Source organism: Brachyhypopomus gauderio, unplaced genomic scaffold (genome assembly GCF_052324685.1).
Source record: "Brachyhypopomus gauderio isolate BG-103 unplaced genomic scaffold, BGAUD_0.2 sc51, whole genome shotgun sequence".
NCBI classification, from domain to species: Eukaryota; Metazoa; Chordata; class Actinopteri; order Gymnotiformes; family Hypopomidae; genus Brachyhypopomus; species Brachyhypopomus gauderio.
The window spans coordinates 2,493,270-2,516,677 of NW_027506876.1; the positions used below are offsets into that span (position 1 = coordinate 2,493,270).

General features: G+C 44.3%; 1 protein-coding gene across 7 annotated transcripts in view; it reads left to right on the forward strand.

The window, feature by feature from the left end:
- Nucleotides 1-9,198: 9,198 nt before the first annotated feature.
- hectd4 (HECT domain E3 ubiquitin protein ligase 4) overlaps nucleotides 9,199-23,408 on the forward strand; it is a 168,319-nt gene continuing 154,109 nt past the window's right edge. For 5 of the 7 annotated variants that reach the window (XM_076987110.1, XM_076987112.1, XM_076987113.1 and 2 more), the window contains exons 1-4: nucleotides 9,208-9,915; nucleotides 13,017-13,627; nucleotides 14,211-14,300; nucleotides 14,579-14,706. In XM_076987110.1, coding sequence (XP_076843225.1) covers nucleotides 9,769-9,915; nucleotides 13,017-13,627; nucleotides 14,211-14,300; nucleotides 14,579-14,706 — 976 coding nt within the window. In that variant the 5' untranslated portion in view covers nucleotides 9,208-9,768. Of the gene's footprint in view, nucleotides 9,916-13,016; nucleotides 13,628-14,210; nucleotides 14,301-14,578; nucleotides 14,707-23,408 lie in introns of all 7 variants that reach the window. The other 2 variants (XM_076987116.1, XM_076987115.1) reach the window with 2 other exon arrangements.

Below are 23,408 nucleotides of genomic sequence, written 5' to 3' on the forward strand. Positions count from 1 at the left end.
AAACATGCCGGAACCATTCCTGAGCTAAGTGAAGCATTAATGACCATAGTAATAAGAGGACAGACAGACGGAGAACAGGCTTTCACCCATTGTGTTGGCATGGGATCCAGTTGACATGTCGTTGCGCTAGAGGTCATAACAAGCTTTGCAACCAACTGCTGATCCACAGCATCAAAAGCCGTAAAATAACTGCTACTGGACTGCGTGAATGGTCGAGATGTGTCCAACACATTCACAGTAGACTGAAACTGTGAGTATACTGTGTCTATTTTATGATTGAAAAAATCCATAAAACGAGAACAAAGTTCAAACGACGGAGTTAAAGGAAAACTCTTCACAGGGCCAAGTATCCTACTGAATGTAACACAATATAACACAAGTTATTATCTGTCTGTAGCACCCTCATATGTACACCACATTGTATGATGTATACAAATATTTTTCCTGCCAGTACATTATCAGCCCCTTTAATTTTATTTAATTTCACAGAATGCAGAAGACAGATTTGACTTTTTTATTCATTTTTTTCTGGATGGTTTGTACATTGTTCAAAGAAGTGAATTGGGGTTTTTATTATTTACATCATGTTTAAATAAATTAAAAAATTGTGCATTGGATGGTAGCCCTCTTCACTCCATAATCTCAGTGCTGCCTGGAATTCCTCACAACTGTCGAAGGAGTCTCCTTCACAAATGTTCTTTAGTTTATCTTCCTTCTTGGGAGGAAATACAAATATTTACGCAATAGTACATGAGAGGGAGTGCTATAACGTGTAATATTGGCACTGCTGTGCTGTGGTCGTAGGCAGCCCCGTCGACAGGGGGGGACAACCGGGTCTGTTGTCCCGGGCCCCAGGGCCAGGGGGGCCCATCAAAGAGCCCAGCAATTTATTTTTTATTTAAAGTCTATAATTTTTAAATAATCTTGAAATCTTTCATTAATATAAAATTCTGTACTCAAAATAAACTCAATGGCTAAAATATATGTTTTTTTAACCTATCTGCATATTTTCCATTAAGTGCATACACCCCCGCATCCCACTGAAAATGGTTTGATCCAGCACCGACCGTAACCGGCTGGTACCCGCACAACAGCGGGAAATACAGTGGTGGATAGTTAAAGTAAATACAGAAATCTGGAGCGCAGAAAAGAAAGGAAAACATTTACCTGACGAATTTTAATGTTGCATTGTGTTCCAGGTTTGAAAAGTGCTGGAATTTAGACTAAAGTACTTGAAAATGCTTGAAATTGTAACTACTTCGTTTCACAACAAATAGCTGTCTGACTGAACAGTTCTCGTGAAGACGTTAAGATTGGGCGTTTTGAAAATAAACAACCATTAAATAATGTGATAAAAAGCGAATTATTTCGAGTATATGTATAAATATTTAACTTTATTAAGTTTAACGTGCTGGAAATTATTGAAATGGACCTTTAAAGTGAAGTACAAGTGATTTAATTCCACATTATAAAGGTGTATGAACCCTGCAAACATGACTTTGTTCATTGCGCTGAAGCACGTCGCGCGCGAAGTTACAAAAGTCAAGAGGTGCACGACCTCGCGAATGGACAGCGCGCGAGGCCCTCGCACACGGGCGGTGCCACTGCGATTACGTCATTTTCGCGCGAACCCTCGCGCCGCTCGCGACGCGTCAAATATAAACCAGTCAGCTGTCAGAAACAGCTTTGATGTGTGACTATATTATATACTATATGACCTAACACAAGGATTGTCAAATGACGAAATTCAAATGACGTGCGCCGGGGGAAGGGGGGGGCACATTAAACTTTCTTGTCCCGGGCCCTAGCAAGACTGTCAACGGGCCTGGTCGTAGGCAAGAGGCTGCAGGCCTGCAGACATTCATGTCCTTTATGTGTATAGAAACAACACAAAAATAGAGAACAAAAAGACAAAATTATATAATTTTACACAAAACTCAAAAAATAGACTGGACAAATTTGTTTTTGTAAGATAGCAATGCGACTGTCACGTAGGGCTACGCCCCCCCTCTAACTGTCATTTCGGGTTCCTGCTCCTCGTGTCTGTGTTGTTACCCTGCGTGTCTGTCTCCATGGTTCCCCGCCATGCCCGCGTCATCAGTGTCTTCACCTATGTCTAGTTTAGTTCCATGTGTTTATAGTCCCTGTGTTTGACATGTCGGTTATCGGTTGTTTTGTTCCAATTCGTTAGTTTGTGCTCTTGTTATTCATGCTCTTTGGTCAGTGTTCTACGCTTCCTGGTCTGTGTCATCTGTTTTCCGTAGCCTGATTTTCTAGTTTGTATGCGTTTACCCCGTGTTTGGTTTAAAGTGTTCGTTCGGTGTCTTAGTGCTCTGTTTAATTCTTAGTATCGTCGTGCCTGTTTATTTGTCAAACCTGGATGGCTCGCCCGTTATGACCCCCGTAATAAATCTCGCTCTCCTCAGCGTTTGTGTCCGCCTCCAAGCTCTGTAGCACGAGCTACGTTACAGCGACAGACATTACCTGAACAACACACCTCATTTCGAGACCAGCACACATACACAATATATGTGCAAAGACCGTTGTTATTTGAGCGGCAAACATTTACATCAACAATAAACAGAATAGAAAATAAAACATAGCTACATTTATCACAAACTGGAATTAACTTTACCTCTGAACTTCGTTTTAGAAATGATTTCTTCATTGTCTGTGAACATAAAATTAAATAACATGACGTTTGCAAGTTAGCTCCTATAATGCTCCTATTAGCTCAAAATATATCAGTGTTCAGTCAACAGTGTTCGTTGGATAATAATTCTCACACTATTTCTTAAATATATATCTTAAAATGTAGAGTTAAATTGAGTGATGGACCTTTATACATAACCAAATTCAGCTTACCGTTTCCTACTGTCTCTGTTTCCCATCGGTTCCTTTGAATTTGCGCCTTTTCGCTCCCGCGCATTCATTAGTAGACATGCGCAGATGGGTTTGCTTTCTTTTTTTTAATTAAGGGGTGAAAATAGCCTCGCTGTGTGGCAAATGCTACTTGTACCCGGGTGCAAATAGACACTCCGTAAAAGGAATGATGTGTAGATACCAAAGAAGTGTAAAAAAGTAACAAGCTCATTGTAGTCTAATGTAGCAGAGTAAGAGGACACTTTATTCTTCATAAATCTACTCAAGTAAACGTAAAAAGTATAGTGATTTAAAATTACTCCTAGAAGTATAATTCATGAACCTAAATGTAACAGAGTAAATGTAACTTGTTACTACCGACCTCTGCTACCCACCTATATATTTTATTTCATTATCTCCAGGACCCTCCAAGGGACCTTAGTGTAGGGACAGGAGGGAGGGACAAATCAAGATGTCCCTGCGGGGATTGATCCTCCTCAGGGCTCTGTGTACTTGGTCTGATGATACTGAAGCGGGTTCAGGAAACGAGGCAGAAACTGCTTAATCCAGAAAATCCCGAGGAGGGAAACTTTATTTTCCACGCAACTCAAACAATAGCACTGTTCTCTTCCCCTCCCCTGGCGCGCGCAGGCGCCGCTCCCCCAGTGTCACTTAAAGGGCTAAATGCCTGTCTGTTAGGGAATTCGCTGCAAGGAGTAGTAGTCGCTACAATACTGACGGTGGTGGGGAGGGCAGTTGGGAGGGCTGTGTGTGTGTGTGTGTGTGTGTGTGTGTGTGTGTGTGTGTGTGTGTGTGTGTGTGTGTGTGTGTGTGGTCTCAGTGCTGGTGTTGGAGGTCTCGAAACGGGTGTAGAAGGTGTTGATGTCATCCTGCATCATGAGTCTGTGGGGCTCATGGTGCTGTCAATCAAATTTGACTGCCATTCAGCTGTGGGTCATGGGTCATATGCGAAACCCCTGTACCAATCAGGAAAATATTGAAGTGGCAAGTAGTGAAATGTGAAAATGAAATTTCACTGCTGTGAAATGAATTTAACTAATTTGTTAAATAAATAAAAGTGAAATGAATTTAACTAATTTAAATAATGACCACATTATGACTACTTGAATAAACACAGAGAAGGTAGAGATCTTGTCAGGGCTAGCTCGGATGCTGCTCCTCCAGCCACCACTAGAGGCACCCGAGTCAGTCCTAGACTTTAAAAGATCAATCAGCAGTGATCCGTCACAGCTGTCGCCCTGGCTATTTAAAGAAGCTTGTTTTGACGGCTCACTGCTAAATCGTTTTGGCTCGTCTTCACATTGTCAGCCCTCTCTCTGCTTTCTCTTGTCATTACGTTGCGTTCCCGTGTGAAAGGTGTCTTGCCACCTTATGCTTTCTTTCTCTCTTCTCTAATTACTTATTCTACGACTTATTCGAGTATCTATCTTCTGCACCACTTACTGGCCTATCAAGTTTTCCTCCAGCTATTTCTCTTCCTATCCATTTCACATTTATTTTGGGAAGGGTTTATTTTTTATTGCGGCGTCTGCCTGCTGCCAGTTACTTCCCCTTGTGTCCTTAGTTTAGTTTATATGTGTTGAGTTTCTTCCGTGTTATTTCAGTTTCCTTTGTTATTTTTCTCCCGTGTCTCTACAGTTGTGTATTGTCTTTTTACGTGTTGAGCATTCCACATTGATTTCAGTTATCTTTTCTCCCGGGTTCTCACGGTTGAGCTTTATTTTGTGTGCTGAGTTTTACGCAGATTTTATGTTCTGTTTGACTGCTGTGTGTGTGTGTGTGTGTGTGTGTGTGTGTGTGTGTGTGTGTGTACGTTAACATTTTTTGCTGTCTCTATACTGATTGCATTTGTCGGCACTTGGGTCTATTTCTCCCTTTGTTTTATGCAGTGTGTACTGGTTGGTACACCCGTCATTACAGATCTAAACACCAGTGGCTTTATTTTCTTCTGCTGATAGTAGAAGAGTAGAGGGGTAAATGAGAAGAAAGAACCCACACACAATTAGCCACACAAATCTCCACTTTGCTCTAGAGAAGGTCAGATGCTCCAGGTTAACAATGGGAAGGCTGAGTCTGGTAGGTATCCAGGGTCTGAGGAAAAAACACAGGTCGATACTCGGGTATTCACAGGAGAAACAGACTTGCTTGGTACATTACATTAGAGACAAGGAAATGAAGGGTGTATATATGTCAAGAGAGGTGAGAGGAACCAATGAACAATTGGGGAGGCGGAGACTAATTAGTATTCTGGAGATGGGTCTCTGCCTCCCCGATTGTTCATTGGCGGGGTTGTGCTCCCCTAGTGGTGAGTGTAGGTGTATCCTCAGTGTTATGCATTACACTTGCTGAGGTGTTTTCTTTGCAGAATGCAAACATTAAACAAAACTCAGGAACACACCTGAAAGACACAAACCGAAAATAGCTGAGGGAAGTAGACCAGACTAAGAACAAGGAACTTGAAAGTGACAACCCAACAGCTACCTATTCTTGTTTGACCACAGGATCTTAATGAGATTGAGATCTGGGGAGTTTCCTGGCCATGGACCCAAAATTTCAGTCCTTGAATGTTAATCTTGGAGAGGAGTGACTTTTTTGGCATCCTACTTGGCACAATGCCTGTTACGGCTACTCAGGACACGAACCAATGCTCGAAATAATAAACAAAACATCTATAACAAAACCATATTACTACCGTACCCAGTGGGGAACCGTCAGGGCCCTCTACGCCCTCTCAGAGGGCCTAAAATATTCTTAAAATATATAATTCATCCAATTTTATTTTATCTACTTACAGTTTGACAATTGACATCTAAACTATTACAATTTAAACAATCTGTGTTGGAAGATGAGGGGTTAAGTTAAGTGGAAGCCTGTGAGCCTGTGTCTCCCCCTATCAGCACTGTGATGCCCGCTGTTCGTTTACAGAGGGCCTGGCAGTTATAATTCAGCGCAATACTAATTTCAAATGACAGTAAAATTGACCAATCATATCTTCCATCTTAGTGGGCAGGCTTAACTGTATGATAATTTCCGCCCGCTGTGGCAATGCTAGCTGTCGTTAGCATACCACCACTAGCTAGTTTCGATTCAGTCCTTTGATGCCCTAGTGCGCGTTGTTTACATATTCCGCTTCCGCTTTTAATTTTTTTTTATTGCAGTTAATTAGGAGAGGAAACAATTTTTTTTCGGGGGGGTGGGAGCGGGCCCAGGTATAATGGTCACGGTTCGCTACTGACCTTACCTAATGCCTATACAAAGAAAGGGAAATAAAATAGAATAAACCCAATGTAACTTCCTATAACAAAAACAAGGAGAATGTGATATTAAACAAAATGAACATCGTAGTCCCTTCTTCCCGTTTGGGCCGAGTAAACAGACAACTATACAGACATAGACTATTTACATGAATATACACAATATATACTACCAGAAGGGACAAATACAGAATTGAGATTGCTTTATAATACACGAAAGTAAGTCAAGAAAACCAGAATGTCAAATCAGAGTTTTTAGCCAACACACACACAAGACACCAAGCCACACCAGAATGAAGAATCTCTTTGTTTCACGGCTTTGCATATCTTTTATGCGGAACTGTGGGTCTTGAGGAGAAAACAGCCAATCCGCATTAACTAGGAAGATAGGCGTGGGAGGAGAGACACATCTGAACTTACTACATCACACGAGAACAACAACCAGCATCGGTCATAACAATGCCATTCTCCAAAAGCCGTCACTTTTTAATATTCATGCAGATGAACTCACACCTGCCTGCTGTCCTTCCTGAGTAAGCTCTGCACTGATGGAAACCGGTTCCTGTAGTTCCATCCTTTTATGATCCTCTTGGAGGGACTACTCGGCCTGCATATAAAACTATAATGGCTAGCTGGGCCACCCAAAGGAGGATGGGTTCCCTTTTGAGTCTTGGTCCTCCAAAGGTTTATTCCTATCCCCCACCTAGAGAGTTTTTCCTTGCCCTGGCTTGCTCATGATGATACCAATACGACATCAAGACATAATCTGCAAAAAATAGACGTGGAATCCTGAGGCCACCAAACTGAACAGAATTGGTGACAATTCAAAAAAAGGGCAGCCCTAATATAGTCCAACCCCAACTGGAAACCAGTCTGACTTACTGCTAGCCATGCAAACCAAGCTCCTGTTCCATTTGTGCAGGGACTGGATAGCCCATAGCAGCAGGCAGAGTACCCTATACTCCTGGAAAGTTCCAGAGGGACACAATCAAATGCTTTCTCCAAATCCTCAAAACAAGTGTGGACTGGTTGAGCCAACTTGCATGCACCATTTAGGACTCTCACAAGGGTAAAAAGCTGGTCCAGTGTTCCACTGAAACCTGCATTATTCCTCTTGTAACAGGTTCAACTATCGACTGGACTACTGACTCTTCTCCAGTAGCTCTGCATAGACCTTACCAGGGAGGCTGAGGAGTGTAATCCCCCAATAGTTGGAGCACACTCTCCAGTCTCCTTTCTTCAAAGGAGTAACCACCACCCCTGTTTGCCAGTCCAGAGGCACTGCCCCCGATGTCCACGCAATATTGCAAAGACCAGGACAGTTCCACACATCTTAAGGAAGGTCTTCAAATTCAATGAAGGAACACTGAATGAGCCTCATCCACCCTTGGCACCAAGGAGTCTCACAACTGTCCTGGTCACCTCAGCCTGATAGGCAAAACCTTGCCCAAGTCCCCCAGCTATGTTTCCTCTACGGAAGGTGCTGGAGGGATTGAGAAGATCCTGGAAGTATTCTTTCCACCTCCTAATGCCATCCCAAATTGATGCCAGCAGCTTCCCAGCCTCACTGTATACAGTGTTGGCTGGGAATCACTTTCCTCTTCTGAGTCGCATAACGGTTTTCCAGAATCTTCTCTGAGCCACCTGAAAGTCACTTTCCATGGCCTGACCAAACTCCTCACACAGTTTTTGCTTCTGCAACAGCCAAAGCTATGATCTGCTTGGCACTCTGGTACCCATCTGCTGTCTGCAGAGACCCAAAAGCTAGCCAGGCCTGATAGGATTCTTTCTTCTATCAGACTGTCTTACCCAGGGTGTCCACCATAAGGTTCCACTGCTCCAGTCCGCCACACCGACAATGGAAACATGGAACATGGCCCACTCTGACCTCCCTTGAGATGCAGTTGAAGCTCTGCCAGATTTCTAACAGGTTCTGCCAAACGTTTTCAACAACCCTCAATATACATTTGGGTCTGACAGGTCCAAAGATACGACTACGCAATTGATCATCGAACTGCAGCCTAAAGTGTCCTGTTGCAATGTGCACTTATGGACACCTTTGTGCTCAAGGTCCTATGAGCAATCCGACCACTGTAGTTCGAGTCACACTCAGTTGCTGTACCACAGCTCTCAATCTCCGTCACATCAGTGCCAGATAAGGCAGATATGTCTGCCACTTGCTCGATTAACCTTTCACACTAATTGAGTGTAATTTCACCAAAAGGACTCTTCTGCTACCCTTTGACTGAATTAATCTAATGAGCGCTTCTGCGGCCATGTTTTAAAAAACTCACCTGTACTGCGTGCTATAGTCCCGTCCTGATTGGCTGCCTGAGGTGGAAAGCTGTGGAATACGATTGGCTGAATAAAGTGGAGGGCTGTGGAATCTGATTGGAAGGCTGATGGAATCTAATTTGACTATAATTTGAATATAGTGGAAGACCATGGAAATGAAAATACATTTTTGCTCGGATTGCATTTTCAAAATGCATTTTGACACGGTTTGAGCACTGTTGGTATCAAAATGTTATTGCAAACAGGAGAGGTGCTATTTTTCCATTAACATTTGAATATTGACATTTTTAGCGTGGTGATGAGGTTGGAAATTACATTTCAAACGTGTTATCACGGAATGCAAATGCATATTAGGCGAATAGCATTTTAATTATAATTTTGATACAACCTTTGCATGACACATGAACTTGCTCATTCAAATCAGGAAATACATTTTCATTTCAATAAAGTCACAAATAAAGCATCAAAATGTGTGTGTAATGAAATATGAACAGACGTCTACCACATCGCAAATGTAAATGGAACTGTTGCATTTGAATTTGAATTTTGAGCTCAAAGTTGCTTGTATGAGTGGAACATGTAAATGCATATGTATATGCGTATCACATAATCATTTTAATATTGAGACCGAATAACTTCCATACATAACTAGAAAAAGTGCATAGGTCTGTATTTGACTTCTTTATATTCTCTGATTTCTCATTGGCACGGTCTGTTGTGTTTGTCCAGAACCGCGAGGTACACTGGGAACGCACGGCTTGGAAAATTTGGCGTCTCGGTGACAGCGGTGCAGTTTCATTATCTAGCTAGTTGCCTACCTCTAAACGAGGTTGGGTAGTTCAAGGGTTGTATTGTCTTGGTATTACTATTTAAATTGCTTGACTGGACTTGGATCTCAACTGAAAATGGTTTTAATAATATAGGGTGGAAGTAGAACATTTGGTATATGTCACGCCCACCTTTCCGAAAATACGAAAGCATCTCTTGAGCAGATACGAGACCTGCTCCAGCTAGACAGACAGGTCGTAGAAGATAACGAGACCTGCTCCAGCTAGACAGACAGGTCGTAGAAGATAACGAGACCTGCTCCAGCTAGACAGCTCGTAGAAGATAACGAGACCTGCTCCAGCTACACAGACAGCTCGTAGAAGATAACGAGACCTGCTCCAGCTAGACAGCTCGTTTGTTCTCCAGCTAACGGGCGTTGCTCACACTGGTGTGGCGGTTTTGCTGACGGGTAGTGTTATGCACACTGCCCGGTAGAGCTTAGCTGAAACGTCGAATACTTTATTTTAATGTTCGTCAACGTTGTAATTTTTCGAAGGGGGAGACAGAGATGGGATCAGGGGCTGCGGATTCGTCTCAGTGGTTGTCCGTGAAAGAAGAGACTATTTTCCTTCACGACGGGCTGATTCGGGTCACGGACCTTGCAGAATTGCCCAGCGAGGTCGGCGTGTCCGAGCAGGGTGACACCGAGCAGGAGGTAATCTCAAACTTTGCTTTTTAAAAGTGAACAAATGTGAAGCATGACTGCGCAGCCCGCGGTGTGACGGACACTCTCTCGCCGTCGTGTCCAGGCTCCTCGGTGTGGCCCAGGCTAACGGTGTAGCTCAGCCAGCTAACTCCAGACCTCGGGCTCCCGGTGTGGCTCTCCCGGGATCTGGTCGCTAGCTAAAACGGTTGTGTTGTAAACATATTCACATCGACCACAGGACATGACTGATCTGTCCTACGGTGCTCCGCATGTAGCGGTCTGATCTATTAAACGCCCCTCTTGTATCGGACTGTCTTAGCCGGCCGGCTAGCTAGGTCAGATTGGCTAGCTACCGAGCTAATCACAACCAGTCAGACGAGCGTGTAGCTGTATATATATATGTATACTGTATATATATATACAGTACTGTATGTATGTACATATACTGTATGTATGTACATATACTGTATGTATGTACATATACTGTATGTATGTATGTGCATATACTGTATGTATGTATGTGCATATAATGTATGTATGTATGTGCATATAATGTATGTATGTATGTATATACTGTATGTATGTACATATACTGTATAACTACATGTATAACGGGGTTTAGCTGGATAATTAAACTCGGTTAACATTAGGCTACGTTCGCTAGTTTCCATCAGATGTATATTGACTTTACATAGATATTCAGAGACGACAACGGTCTAACGGTTTATCTATTAATAATGTATTTAGCACCGTCCCTTATTTACACGTAGTGAGGATAACTAACCTGGTTAACTAGCTCTCTTAGCTGCGTGTAAATAAATGGTGTGATAAGTTGGTACCAAAACTGTCATTTGTTAATTTATGTCACGGTGACCCTTTAAACATGCAGTGAATAATTAGTTATCTTGCTAGTGCAGTATCTACCTAGGTACATCTTATAGCTTGACAGTAATGATTATAAATAGCAAATAATTGTGTCGTCTTTGTTACTTAGGAAGCTAAATTGTGAAGGTTTTGAAGGCACATATATTGATGGCGCTTTGTGTAGATCAGAAAGGCAGTTGAATATATTTGGACTAAACTTTAGCAAAGTTTAGCAAGCCGTAACTAAATATCATGACTATATTTGGTCGTTGCCCTCCATGTGCTGCAAAATGATAACTTATCATATGGAGGGGAACGACCAGATATAGTTATGCTTCTTTCACAACAGAAGTGTTGTGATATCTGTATTATTTTTAATACTGAGACTTCATACATTTGTCATTTTGTAGGAAAAATAATAGGATCACTCCTGCACAATGTTTCATCCACTTTCCAATTCGTTTTATTTTGTCTGTTGGTGTTATGCTAATATTTAGATTTTGTTGTTGTCCAGCCCAGTGGGGTGTTACTTCATATAATAATCTTACTGCAGTTTGAGCATGGCAGAGTCTGCAGTGGTTTGCAACCTGAGCCTCCTAAGGACTACAGTAACCTAATCAGAGTCCATCCATAGTGGACTGAAGACAGAGGGACCTTGTGGCTAATAAAAAGACAGAAATTTGTCCTTTACATTTGGATTCTAGGGTCAAATAGAAATATAAACAGACCTACAATGTTATCTCTGGACCTTTTCAGGTGAGGAACAGTGTCAGACATCTATTAACATTCCATATGCATTTATAAAAGTAATAAAAATAAAGAGAATTATAATAGTAATAATAATTAGTAATTGTATAGCATTTATAGCTAGTTCAATAAATAAAAGCTCTCGGCCTTACACAGGAAAGTTTACATGATAAGACATCACTGTAATAAAATTATTATTGTTATAGAATGAAGTGATGTCTTGAAAGTCTGTAGAATACCTCTCAATTTATGTAAATCATATTTATAAATTATTGTTGAACATATTTTGAATTATAGTACTTGTACAGGTACTTGAGATGAAATTAAATTTATGATATTGTACCTTGTGAATCAACCTAGTGAATGCTCTCTCATTCTTGTCCATCTAAAGTAATTATTTAATATTGTTTTGTTTGGTGCCTGATCTTGTCATTAGGGTGGGAGCGGTTTGTCTGAGCAGGTAGCTCTTAGCCCCTCCAAAAAGATCCTTGGACCACCCAGCATCATTTTCCTAAGCAAAGAATTAAGCCAGCCAGATGCTGGTGCACATTCAGCAACATTAGTAATTAATCTCAGGAAATTATCCTTTGGCCCAGACAAACTAAGGCATAGTTCTTCCTGTTGCATTCCTCTTCAAAGACAATGTAAACTAAAGTACACAAAGGAATATGTAAACTATTTAATGTGATTTTGGTTTACTGAATACAACTGCATTCAAATGGACTCATTTGGACTTTGATGTTACAAGGGGGGGGAAAAAAAGTTATTTGAAAACTTTATTACGAACAGGTTGCAGTCAGTAGTCTCTTATAAACCAGGATGTTTATAATCCCATACATTTTAAAAACAGTCATGACCAAGAATTATTTATAAATAAACTGAGGATGTAGCAGGCACTTCGGCTTGTAAAGAGACATGCGAGAGGTTAGCAGGTCATGACTAAATACTTAAAATTCAAAATGTACTTGGAGAAAGGATGTGGGTCTACCTAGATATGGAACCATTTGATATTTGGTTTGGTGTTTTATTTTTTCTGTTGAAGTGCATTTGGATCACATTAGTGCATTTGGTATGAAATCAATATGAAATGCAGCAGCTGAAAGGCTAATGGATGTTCTCCTGTTCCACTTATCGAGCCTTATGTTCTTACTGCAATTCATAGCTGACTTCAGACATTTTACTTGATCAGAGGTTGAATAGTGCCATACGGTTTCCATGTGTTAATGTCTGATATGATCAGTTACGCTGAAATCATTGTGACTGCTTGTTTTTGAATTGGGAGCAAGAATACGGGCTTAACTGCACTATATAAAAAAGCTATCGCGTGTTCTCCAAGCTTATACCATGTTTATTGTTTATATGTGTCCAAATAGGTTTTTGTATTCTGTGTTTCTCAAATATATATTAAATGTTAATGTTTGTCTTAATAAAGTATCTTAACTACTGGGTAGAAATATGCCAACTACTATATGTTTCTCTTTCTTCTTAACTTTGTGTAGATCCTCACCTTTGAGACCAAGAACCCTGTGGAACTAGCTGAGCGCCTGCGTGCTGTGTGTGGCACTCAGAGTAATGCGTATGCCCGTCTCCTGGAGTACCGGCTCAATGCTTTACGCGGCCTGTGGGGGGCCCAGAGACAGCTGGCCCTGGAAGAGCAACAGGAGCGAGATGGTGCTGCAGCAGGGGCTGGTGGTGGAGCAGGGGCTGATGAAGAGGCGCTCTCACTGTTGAAGCGACAGGGCTTCCTGCAGCAGCACCATCACCCCCACCACCATCACACAGTGCTGCCCTCTAGCTCAGATCAAGCTCCCTTCACATCCCGTGTAGCTCTGCTGCTCGTCTTCCCCCTGCTACAGTCTCAAACCCGCCATGACCCGGCACTGGGTGGTGTCACTGCTGAGGTACTTTTGGCCTGCCTGCGTGACTGCCAGCCTCTCAGCTTGGGCAAGGAGCCTGCTGACTGCCTCAATGGTCTGGAGGGGCTGCTCTGCACCTGGTTGGAGCAGGGGGGTGAACAGGCAGGAAAAGGTGTGGCCCAGGAGAAACCACTGCTAAACCAGAGGCAGAGGGAGAATGCAGCTGCTGCCCTTGTGGCACTGGCATGTGCCAGGTGTGTATAGTAAAAAATTATCATCCAATCACTGGGTTTATATTTCAAGGTTGGCATCGTCTAGGGTCTTTTTTTATGATTTTGGCATAATTTAAATATTAGTATGAAACCAAATTAATTTTCAGTCTCAGTCTCTAGACCAATTTTAAACAATTCTGGTTGCCAAGATGGCTTTCAAGATGGTGGCCATGTTCCAGACATGGCCTTAAAGATAGGCCCCCCTCACTCATTCCTTGCTGGGGTAGTCAGATGTGTCATTTTATATATATGTGCCTACACGCGCACACACTACCAGTCAAAATTTGGACACACCTACTCTTTCTTTTTTTTTTTTTTGCCCAAAAAACAGGCAAGATGATGTTTGTTTATTATGTATGTTTATTAGAGCACGTGAACATATTTTAATAACATTTTTAATGTTGAAAGTAATACATATAAACAGTAGGGAAACAAAGATGTGATACATGCTTGTTCAGTGATGTAATTTTTTTGATGGTATGTTTGTATACCGTTTGCCATGCTAAGATGGGTTTTTAGAACAGAGAGAGACTGTTGTACTCTTATTCCTTTCCTCTGTGTGTAGGGGATCTCTAAAGACGTTCATCCACACTGTTCACCTGCTACAGAAACAAACAGACCTAGGACAGCTTCCAGTGGCAGATGTCCTCTATAGGTTAGACTGTACACCTTGTTATCTTTAATTAAATGTGTCAGTAGAAAACTTGCTTTGTTCTTGTGAACAAACTTGTTATAAATATACTGAGTTTACTGTTGTTTCCCCAATTAAATAGTACTGTGTTTATAAATGTATTTTCCATCATCGATATTTTGTTAGAATCATGATGCAAAGTGTAACAGTCTCTAGACTTAAAACACAATCTTTATTTTTCTAGGGTGTTCTAGCTGTATGTTGTTATCAAAACTACAGTTTCATTAAATTTTTCCTCTCAGACTACTTCTTCTGGAAGGTGGTCCAGGTTCTCCGTCTTGTTTACTTGGGGGAAAGCACAGTGTCTCATGGGGATTTGAGGACATGCTCCCTACCCCAGACAGCAATGCTGGAGGAGCAGAGGGTAAAGGTAAGGACCCTGTAATGAGAGGTTTGCAAAACCATGCAGAGAGTGAGTCATAGAGTCAAAGAAAAGTAAGTCAAAGAATATGTTTATTTACTACTTCGTTGAGTGCTTTCACATGAACATTAAACACGTTACATTGAGTAGACGCTTAACAAAGATAAGTGACACGCACATCGACACACATTTAATACCTTAACATAAACAAGGAACAAGTGCACAACAAGCAAAAGGTCTAAAGAATAAACAGCGCAGCCCCAGCGCTGCCCCGCCCATGACCACCAGAGGGCGCTCGCGGTCTACTTCCAGTAGACCTAATCAGCGAAAATGAGATTCAGCTGTCTCGCTCCCTATTTAGTGAGGATAGCTGCCATCACATCTTTGCTGAGTTGTTTGTTTTCTCTAGAGCAGTCAGCCGGTAACGTTTTTCTGGTGTTCTCCACGTTGCTTTTTCTTTCTCTCTTCTCTCGATCTGTTTTCTTCAAGTGTTTCACTTCTGCGCCCATTTGGGTCCATCTCAAGTTTTCCCCCCGCTGTATTTTTCTCTTGTTTCTCTCTCTGATCATTTTGGGAAGTTTTTATTTTTCGCCGTTCCATTTTGGTGAGCCGGCTCTTCCCCCAGCAGTTTTTGTTTCCCTTTTGTTATCGTTCTTTTCGCGTTGAGTATATTTCCGTGTCTCTTTAGTTTCATGGTTTTGCATTTCCTTTGTTTTGTTGCATACATCGCGTTGAGCAGTTCCGCGTTTCTTTTGTTTTTGCATGCTGTGTTTTTCGTAGGCTACTTACCTCGCGTTGAGTTTATTCCGCGTTTCTTTTCTGTTGGTGGTTTTCCTTCGTGCTGCCTACACGAAGACATTTTCTTTTGTATCTTTTCCCGCGAACGTTTTGGCGGTGGTCTCAGTTTTTTGTATTGTTTTGTGGTTTTGGCATTTGGGTTTAATTCAACCCTATGCGGTGTATGCGCGTTTGCGTACCGCCGCATAAGACCACGAGGTTTATGCGCGTTCGCGTGTCCCCGCATAATAGAACAACTCAGCCTTAAAACATGAACCCAGCCACACCACAAAACATGACGGACTTGAGTCATGCAGCAGGGTCAGATGTTGAACATCCACGAAGAGACCCTGCAACATATACTGGCTCAGCTGCAGAGTCTGACCATGACGCTACAGGCTGCCACTCAAGCCGTTGCTCTGCCCGTGGTTCCTCCCGTGCCTCCTGTGGCCCAGGCACAGACAGTACTCGCCCTGCCTGCACCTAAGCATTACTCCGGAGACCCGGAGGAGTGTAAAGGCTTTCTGTTACAATGTTCTCTTATTTTCGAACAACAGCCATCACGCTTCCCCACTGAGAGAGCCAAGGTGGCCTAGGTGATGGGCAAGGCATTGTCCGGGAAGGCATTGTCATGGGCAACCCCTGTGTGGGAGAACCAGCCTGATGTATGCACATCCTTTGAGCGTTTCTCCGAGGCCATGCGGCAGGCATTCCATCATCCTGCCTCCTGGGGGGTAGTGGGCAGTCGCCTGTTATGGCTACGCCAAGGCAGGTGATCTGTGGCTGACTACTCCCTGGAGTTCAGAACGCTGGCCGCGGAGAGTAAAGGGCAGATGGCTGTCTATCAGGAGAGCCTAAACGACAACCTGACAGATGAGCTGGCCGTCCGAGAACCCCCTGACAGCCTCAATGCATGTATTGACCTCACGGTCAGGTTAGATAACCGGCTGCGGGAGCGTACTCAGCGGCACCGGTCCCAAGCCACCAGTGCCACGCACTCAGTAGGCTCGTTCGCCAATAGTAGCGAGAACCAAGAACAACACCAAGAGCAGCCCATGCAGATAGGTCAGGCCCGATGAGACCCGCATGAAAGAGAGTTACGCATGCGGGAGGGTCGGTGTCTGTATGGTGGCACAGAGGGTCACAAACGCACCACATGCCCTAGCCTACAGGGAAAAGGGGGGGTCCGCCGGTAGACGGGAGGCCTTCGGCGGGCCCTTTGGGTTCTCCCCATCCTAACAGTTTGACCCTTCATGCCGCACTGTCACGGCAAGGTTCAGCCGAACACAGGCTGCTTGCGTTCGTGGACTCAGGGGCGGCCGGTAATTTCATTGACGCTGGTCTGGTTACAGTTCTTGGGGTGCCTTTGTGCCTTTGGTCCCGCTTAGTACGCCACTGGCTGTGGCCGCTGTGGACGGCAGGTCACTGTCCTCAGGGGGGGTCGCTGACCAGATGGTGCCGTTAACCCTAACTATAGGAGGGCACACAGAACGCGTAGCCCTCTATGTCATTAGGGCCCCCAAAATGCCGTTGATCCTCTGCCTTCCCTGGCTGCAACGCCATAACCCCGAGCTAGACTGGCTCAACCTGACGGTCAGTCGCTCGGGCCCTATGTGTAAGGTCTCCTGGCTCCCAGGACCGGCAATCCCGACTGCCACCCGAGGTGATCGACCTGAGCCGGGTTCCTTCTGAGTACCACGACCTGAAGGACGTGTTCAGTAAACACCAGGCAGTTTACCTTCCTCCTCACAGGCCTTATGATATCGCCATCGACCTGCTGCCAGGTACCTACCCTCCCCGGGGTAGGCTCTTTTCCCTTGCTATGCCTGAACGCAAGGCTATGGAGCAGTACATTCAGGAGTCCCTGGCTGCTGGTCTCATTCGGCCTTCCACCTCCCTTGCTGGGGCCAGTTTCTTCTTTGTCGGGAAGAAAGACGGCGGGTTGAGGCCGTGCATTGACTACCGGGGCCTCAATAAGATCACTGTGAAAGACCGTCACCCGCTGCCCCTTATGGCGACCGCGTTTGAGTCCCTACAACAGGCTGCGGTCTTCACCAAGCTGGACCTGCGGAGCGCGTTCAATGTGGTTCGAGTTAGAGAGGGGAACGAATAGAAGACCGCGTTCATCACCCCGTCAGGTCATTACGAATACCGGTCATGCTGTTTGGGCTAATGAACGCTCCCGCGGTCTTTCAGAGGTTCATCAATGAGGTCCTGAGAGAGGCCTTAGACCGATATGTGTACGTCTACCGTGACGATATATTGATTTATAGCCGTTCACAGCAGGAACACGCCAAACACGTACCTCGGGTTCTCCCAACTGCTGTTGGAGAGCCACCTGTACGTCAAGTTGGAGAAGTCGGTGTTCCATGCCAGGGAAGTGTCCTTTCTGGGCTTTATAATTTCTCAAAATAAGCTGGCTATGGATCCTGCTAAGACCAAGGCCGTGGCTCAGTGGCCTGTCCCCACAACACTTCGCCAGGTCCAACGCTTTTTAGGTTTTGCCAATTTCTATAGGCGCTTTATCAAAAATTACAGCAAAACAGCCGCTCCTCTTACCGCTCTGACCAGGAAGTCCCCTGGGCCGTTCGCCTGGACTCCTGGGGCACAGACGGCTTTCAACACCCTTGAGGCGCTTTTCGTGACGGCCCCTGTTCTCACCGTACCCGACCCTGACCTCCCGTTCATAGTGGAGGTTGACACCTCTGACGAAGGGGTTGGGGCTGTGCTGTCCCAGAGGACAGGGGAACCACCCAAGCTCCATCCCTGTGCCTTTTTCTTGTACCGTCTTACGCCCACCGAGCGTAATTACGACATCGGGGACAAAGAGTTGTTAGCCGTCAAGGCGGCCTTGGATGAATGGCGGCATTGGTTAGAGGGGGCTAAGCACCCCTTCTTGGTGTGGACGGACCACAAAAACCTGGCCTACCTTCAACAGGCCAAATGCCTGAACCCCAGGCAGGCCAGGTGGTCCTTGTTTTTCAGTTGCTTCGACTTCACCTTGTCCTATCGTCCGGGCTCCAAAAATACCAAGCCTGATGCCCTATCTCGCCAATGGGAACCGCAGGTTGGTCCTGTGGTCCCTGGCGCCATATTGCCAGCCACCAAGATCATAGTGCCCATTCAGTGGGACGTAGAAGCGGCCGTCAGACGGGCACTCATGGCGGAGCCCGATCCAGGAGGTGGGCCACCTGGGCGGGAGTACGTCCCCTCTGACCAACGGAAAGGGGTCATGCAATGGGGGCACACCTCACTGTTTACCGCTCATCCCGGGTCACGCCGGACCACCGAGTTCATCCGCAGACGGTTTTGGAGGCCCGATATTGTAAAGGACATCGAAGGCTTTGTGGCAGCGTGTACGGTGTGTACCAGCAGCAAGACCCCTAGGCCCAAGCCCTTGGGGCTCTTGCACCCCCTCCTGGTGCCTTCACGTCCATGGTCCCATGTCTCTATAGACCAGGGGTGCTCATTACGTCGATCGCGATCGACCGGTCGAAGGAAGTGTCGGTCGATCGCGAAGGAATGTGCGTAGATCGCGTCACATAAAATAGTAGTAGATGAATCGCACATCTGCACTGACGGTTGTATTTTGATTGACATTCACGGTAGCCAATCTGCAATCCACTCAACAAATTACGTTCACCGCCACCCCGGTAGATCTTTCTGACTTGGTCATCTTATAAGTAGCTCGCAAGCTGAAAACTGTGGGCACCCCTGCTATAGACTTTGTGACCGGGCTGCCGGCATCCCGGGGAAACACCGCTATCCTGGTCGTAGTCGACCAGTTTTCCAAGGCGGCCAATTGCCCTCTGCCCAAGAAACCGCCCGTCTGTTCTTGGAGCACGTGGTGCGGGCTCATGGGATCACGGTCGACGTAGTCTCCGACAGGGGACCCCAGTTCACCAGCCGCTTGTCCGTCGTCCTGGGCCGAACGCCTGGTTTGGGCTGAGTACGCCCACAATACGCTGTGGCATTCGTCCCTGGGGATGTCGCCGTTTGAGTGTCTCAACGGGTACCCCCCTCTTATGTTTGCTGACCAGGAGAGCGAGGTCGCATTGCTTGGGGCCCGGGCCCTAGTCAAGCTATGTCGGCTGGCCTGGAAGGGCGCTCGTCGGGCCCTGTTATCTGCCTCGGCCGCCCAACATCATCAGGCCGACAGGCATAGGCTCCCTGCTCCCTCGTTCCACCCTGGCCAGCGGGTTTGGTTGTCCGCTAAGGACCTGCCTGTCCGTGGGGGTACGCGGAAGCTGGTTCCATCTACACGGTTCGCCGCCTTTTGGATGTCCGTCGGGTCCGTGGTCGAGAGCAGTTCCTGGTGGACTGGGAGGGTTACGGGCCGGAGGAGCGCATTTGGGTCCCGGCTTTGCGTATTCTGTGCCCGGACCTGATCCGTGCATTCCATCGCGAGAGGGCCTCTGCTCCTGGCCCGTGGGGTCTGGGGCCTGGGGGGGGGAGCTCTGTCAGGGTAGGCCCCAGCGCTGCCCCACCCATGACCACCAGAGGGCGCTCGCGGTATACTTCCAGTAGACCTAATCAGCGAAAATGAGATTCAGCTGTCTCGCTCTCTATTTAGGGAGGATAGCTGCCGTCACATCTTTGCTGAGTTGTTTTTTTTCTCTAGAGCAGTCAGCCGGTAACGTTTTTCTGGTGTTCTCCACGTTGCTTTTTCTTTCTCTCTTCTCTTGATCTGTTTTCTTCAAGTGTTTCACTTCTGCGCCCATTTGGGTCCATCTCAAGTTTTCCCCCCGCTGTATTTTTCTCTTGTTTCTCTCTCTGATCATTTTGGGAAGTTTTTATTTTTCGCCGTTCCATTTTGGTGAGCCGGCTCTTCCCCCGGCAGTTTTTGTTTCCCTTTTGTTATCGTTCTTTTCACGTTGAGTATATTTCCGCGTCTCTTTGATTTCTTTTGTTTTGTTGCATACATCGCGTTGAGCAGTTCCGCGTTTTTTTCGTAGGCTACTTAACTCGTGTTGAGTTTATTCCGTGTTTCTTTTCTGTTGGTGGTTTTCCTTCGTGCTGCCTACACGAAGACGTTTTCTTTTGTATCATTTCCCACAAACGTTTTGGCGATGGTCTCAGTTTTTTGTTTTGTTTTGTGGTTTTGGCGTTTGGGTTTAATTCAACCCTACGTGGTGTATGTGCGTTCACGTACCGCCGCCTAAGACCACGAGGTTTATGCGCGTTCGCGTGTCCCCGCATAACACACGGAACTGCATACATGGACATAAGCATACATGGAAATTGCACACAAACATGCACGTGAATGTATCCTGAGTGTCTGCTTCCATAATTGCCATTGAGACACATTTACTACATCATTCTTCCACTGAGATTATTTTGAAATGGAAAGGTCATGTGAATCCTTGCTAATGTCATCGATAGAGATGTCATCGATACATGATATCACGTATTAGAATTGGGCCTATATCAGCAAAAATATTGGATCAGATATCCGATATTTTTAAGGAATCCAAACTGATATCACAAATTCGACCTGAAAAACACAAAAATAGCACAACAGCGCTTTGCAGTAGAGCATGATTAGTTTTGGCAAATCACATAACAGCTGCATTAGTATAAGCAGTTTATACAGTGCTGTAGAGTTCAACTGTTTTTCCCATTAGTGATTATAAATTATAATGTTCAAATGTAAATATCCATGTTTCCATGGTGAACAGATGACATGCCTTTTGGTGAGAGCATTTAAATATGAGACAAAAATAAGATAAAATCTCATGCTCGGCTCCCTACTGTATGTGACCAACGGTGATTTGTTATTAATCGGTTCTTTAAAAAAATCAAATGATGTTTCTGGTTTGACTGAGAATTTAAGGAAATTCAGGATTGTGCAACGAAGTACTAAATAAAGTACTTGCCTTTAAATTCACAATTAATTACCTTATGGTGTTAGTATATTCAATAACCTCTATGGCTTTAGTATATTCAAAGAAGAACAACAATTTATCACTGAAATTCATATCAAATCAAATATATTTATATAGCGCTTTTCACAACACATGTCACAAAGCAGCTTTACAGGATTTACATGGTTAACAATACTCTGGGTCCAGAATCCTAATGAGCAAGCCAAAGGCGACAGTGGCGAGGAGAAACTCCCTATGATGGTGGGGAATAGGAAGAAACCTCAGGAGAACCAAGACTCAAAAGGGAACCCATCCTCCATTGGGCGGCCCGTTAACACACAAATTACACAAAATACAGACAAATACACAAGTCACACACAAATCACACAATCAGACTAAGTAAAAGGTAAAAATGAAAGTTCTGGGTTTTGATATTGTCACTGTAAATGTCTGTTGATGAACACCAGGCTTTCATTCCGTGTCGGAGCAGTGATGCTGGTATTGTAGGCCCTGACTGCAGTGTTTCTCCCCAGGTGAACCTCGGAGAAAAGATACGTGATGTGGTAAATATGTAACAGAATAATCAAAGGCCAAAGTAAACAGATAGGTTTTTAGTCGAGATTTAAACATTGAGACCGTGTCTGAGTCCCGAATAGAGGCAGGAAGATTATTCCACAATTGTGGAGCTTTAAAAGAAAAGGCTCTTCCACCTGCTGTGATCTTTTTAATCCTAGGAACAGTTAATAACCCTGCGTCCTGTGAGCGAAGTGAACGTGCTGGGTTATATTGTTCAATAAGTTCACTAAGATAGTCTGGAGCTAAGCCGTGCAGTGTTTTATATGTTAATAAAAGTATTTTATAGTCAATACGGAATCGAATTGGCAGCCAGTGTAATGACGATAGTACGGGACTAATGTGATCAAACGTTTTTGTTAAAACTCGTGCTGCTGCGTTCTGAACCAGCTGGTGTTTGTTTATCGATTTACCAGAACATCCAGCTAGGAGACTGTTGCAATAATCTAAACGAGAGGATATGAATGCATGGATTAGTTTTTCCGCATCACTAGTATTTAATATGTTTCTAATTTTAGCAATGTTGCGTAAGTGAAAGAACGCTACCCTAGTTATATTATTAATGTGTATATCGAACGAGAGATCTGGGTCTATTGTGACGCCTAAGTTCTTTACCTCTGCGCTTGGGGTTATAGTAAAAGAATGTAGATTCAATGCTACATTACGTATCTTGTCTCTCGCAGCCCTAGACCCAACTATTATTCGTTCTGTTTTATCGGCATTTAGTGCTAGAAAGTTACACGCCATCCAATGTTTTATCTCTTCTACACATTTCTTGATTTTATTGTTTACGCCTAAATCATCGGGTTTTACCGATAAATATAGCTGAGTGTCGTCTGCGTAGGAGTGGAAATTGATGTCGTGCTTATGCATATTCTCGCTTAAGGGTAACATGTACAGTGTGAATAGAAGTGGTCCTAGGACTGTCCCTTTTGGGACACCATATTTAACCTGCACAGATTTAGAGGTTTTATTATTAACACTTACACATTGGAAGCAGTCGGTCAAATATGATCTAAACCAGGAGAGTGCAACTCCTTTAATACCTACCGTGTTTTCTAGTCTATCCAGCAAAATGTTGTGGTCTACAGTATCAAAAGCCGCACTAAGATCTAACAGTATAAGGAACGAGACGAGCCCATTATCGGCCGATATTAGTAAATCATTCACTACCCTGAGTAAAGCTGTTTCAGTGCTGTGGTTAGGTCTAAATACTGATTGGAACTTTTCCTGGATACTATTTGATTGGAGATAGTGGTTTAACTGATTGGAAACTGCTTTTTCTAGAATTTTAGAGATAAATGGGAGATTAGAAAAATCTATAGTTGGCTAGAATCTGCGGATCGAGATTCTGTTTTTTAATCAAGGGTCTAATTACGGCGCATTTTAATTGTTTGGGCATGTACCCTAGGTTAAGGGAAGAGTTGCAATGTATTATGACTCTGTAGTCTGATATCTATTTTATTATTAAAAAAGTTTTAAAATTAATCACTAGTG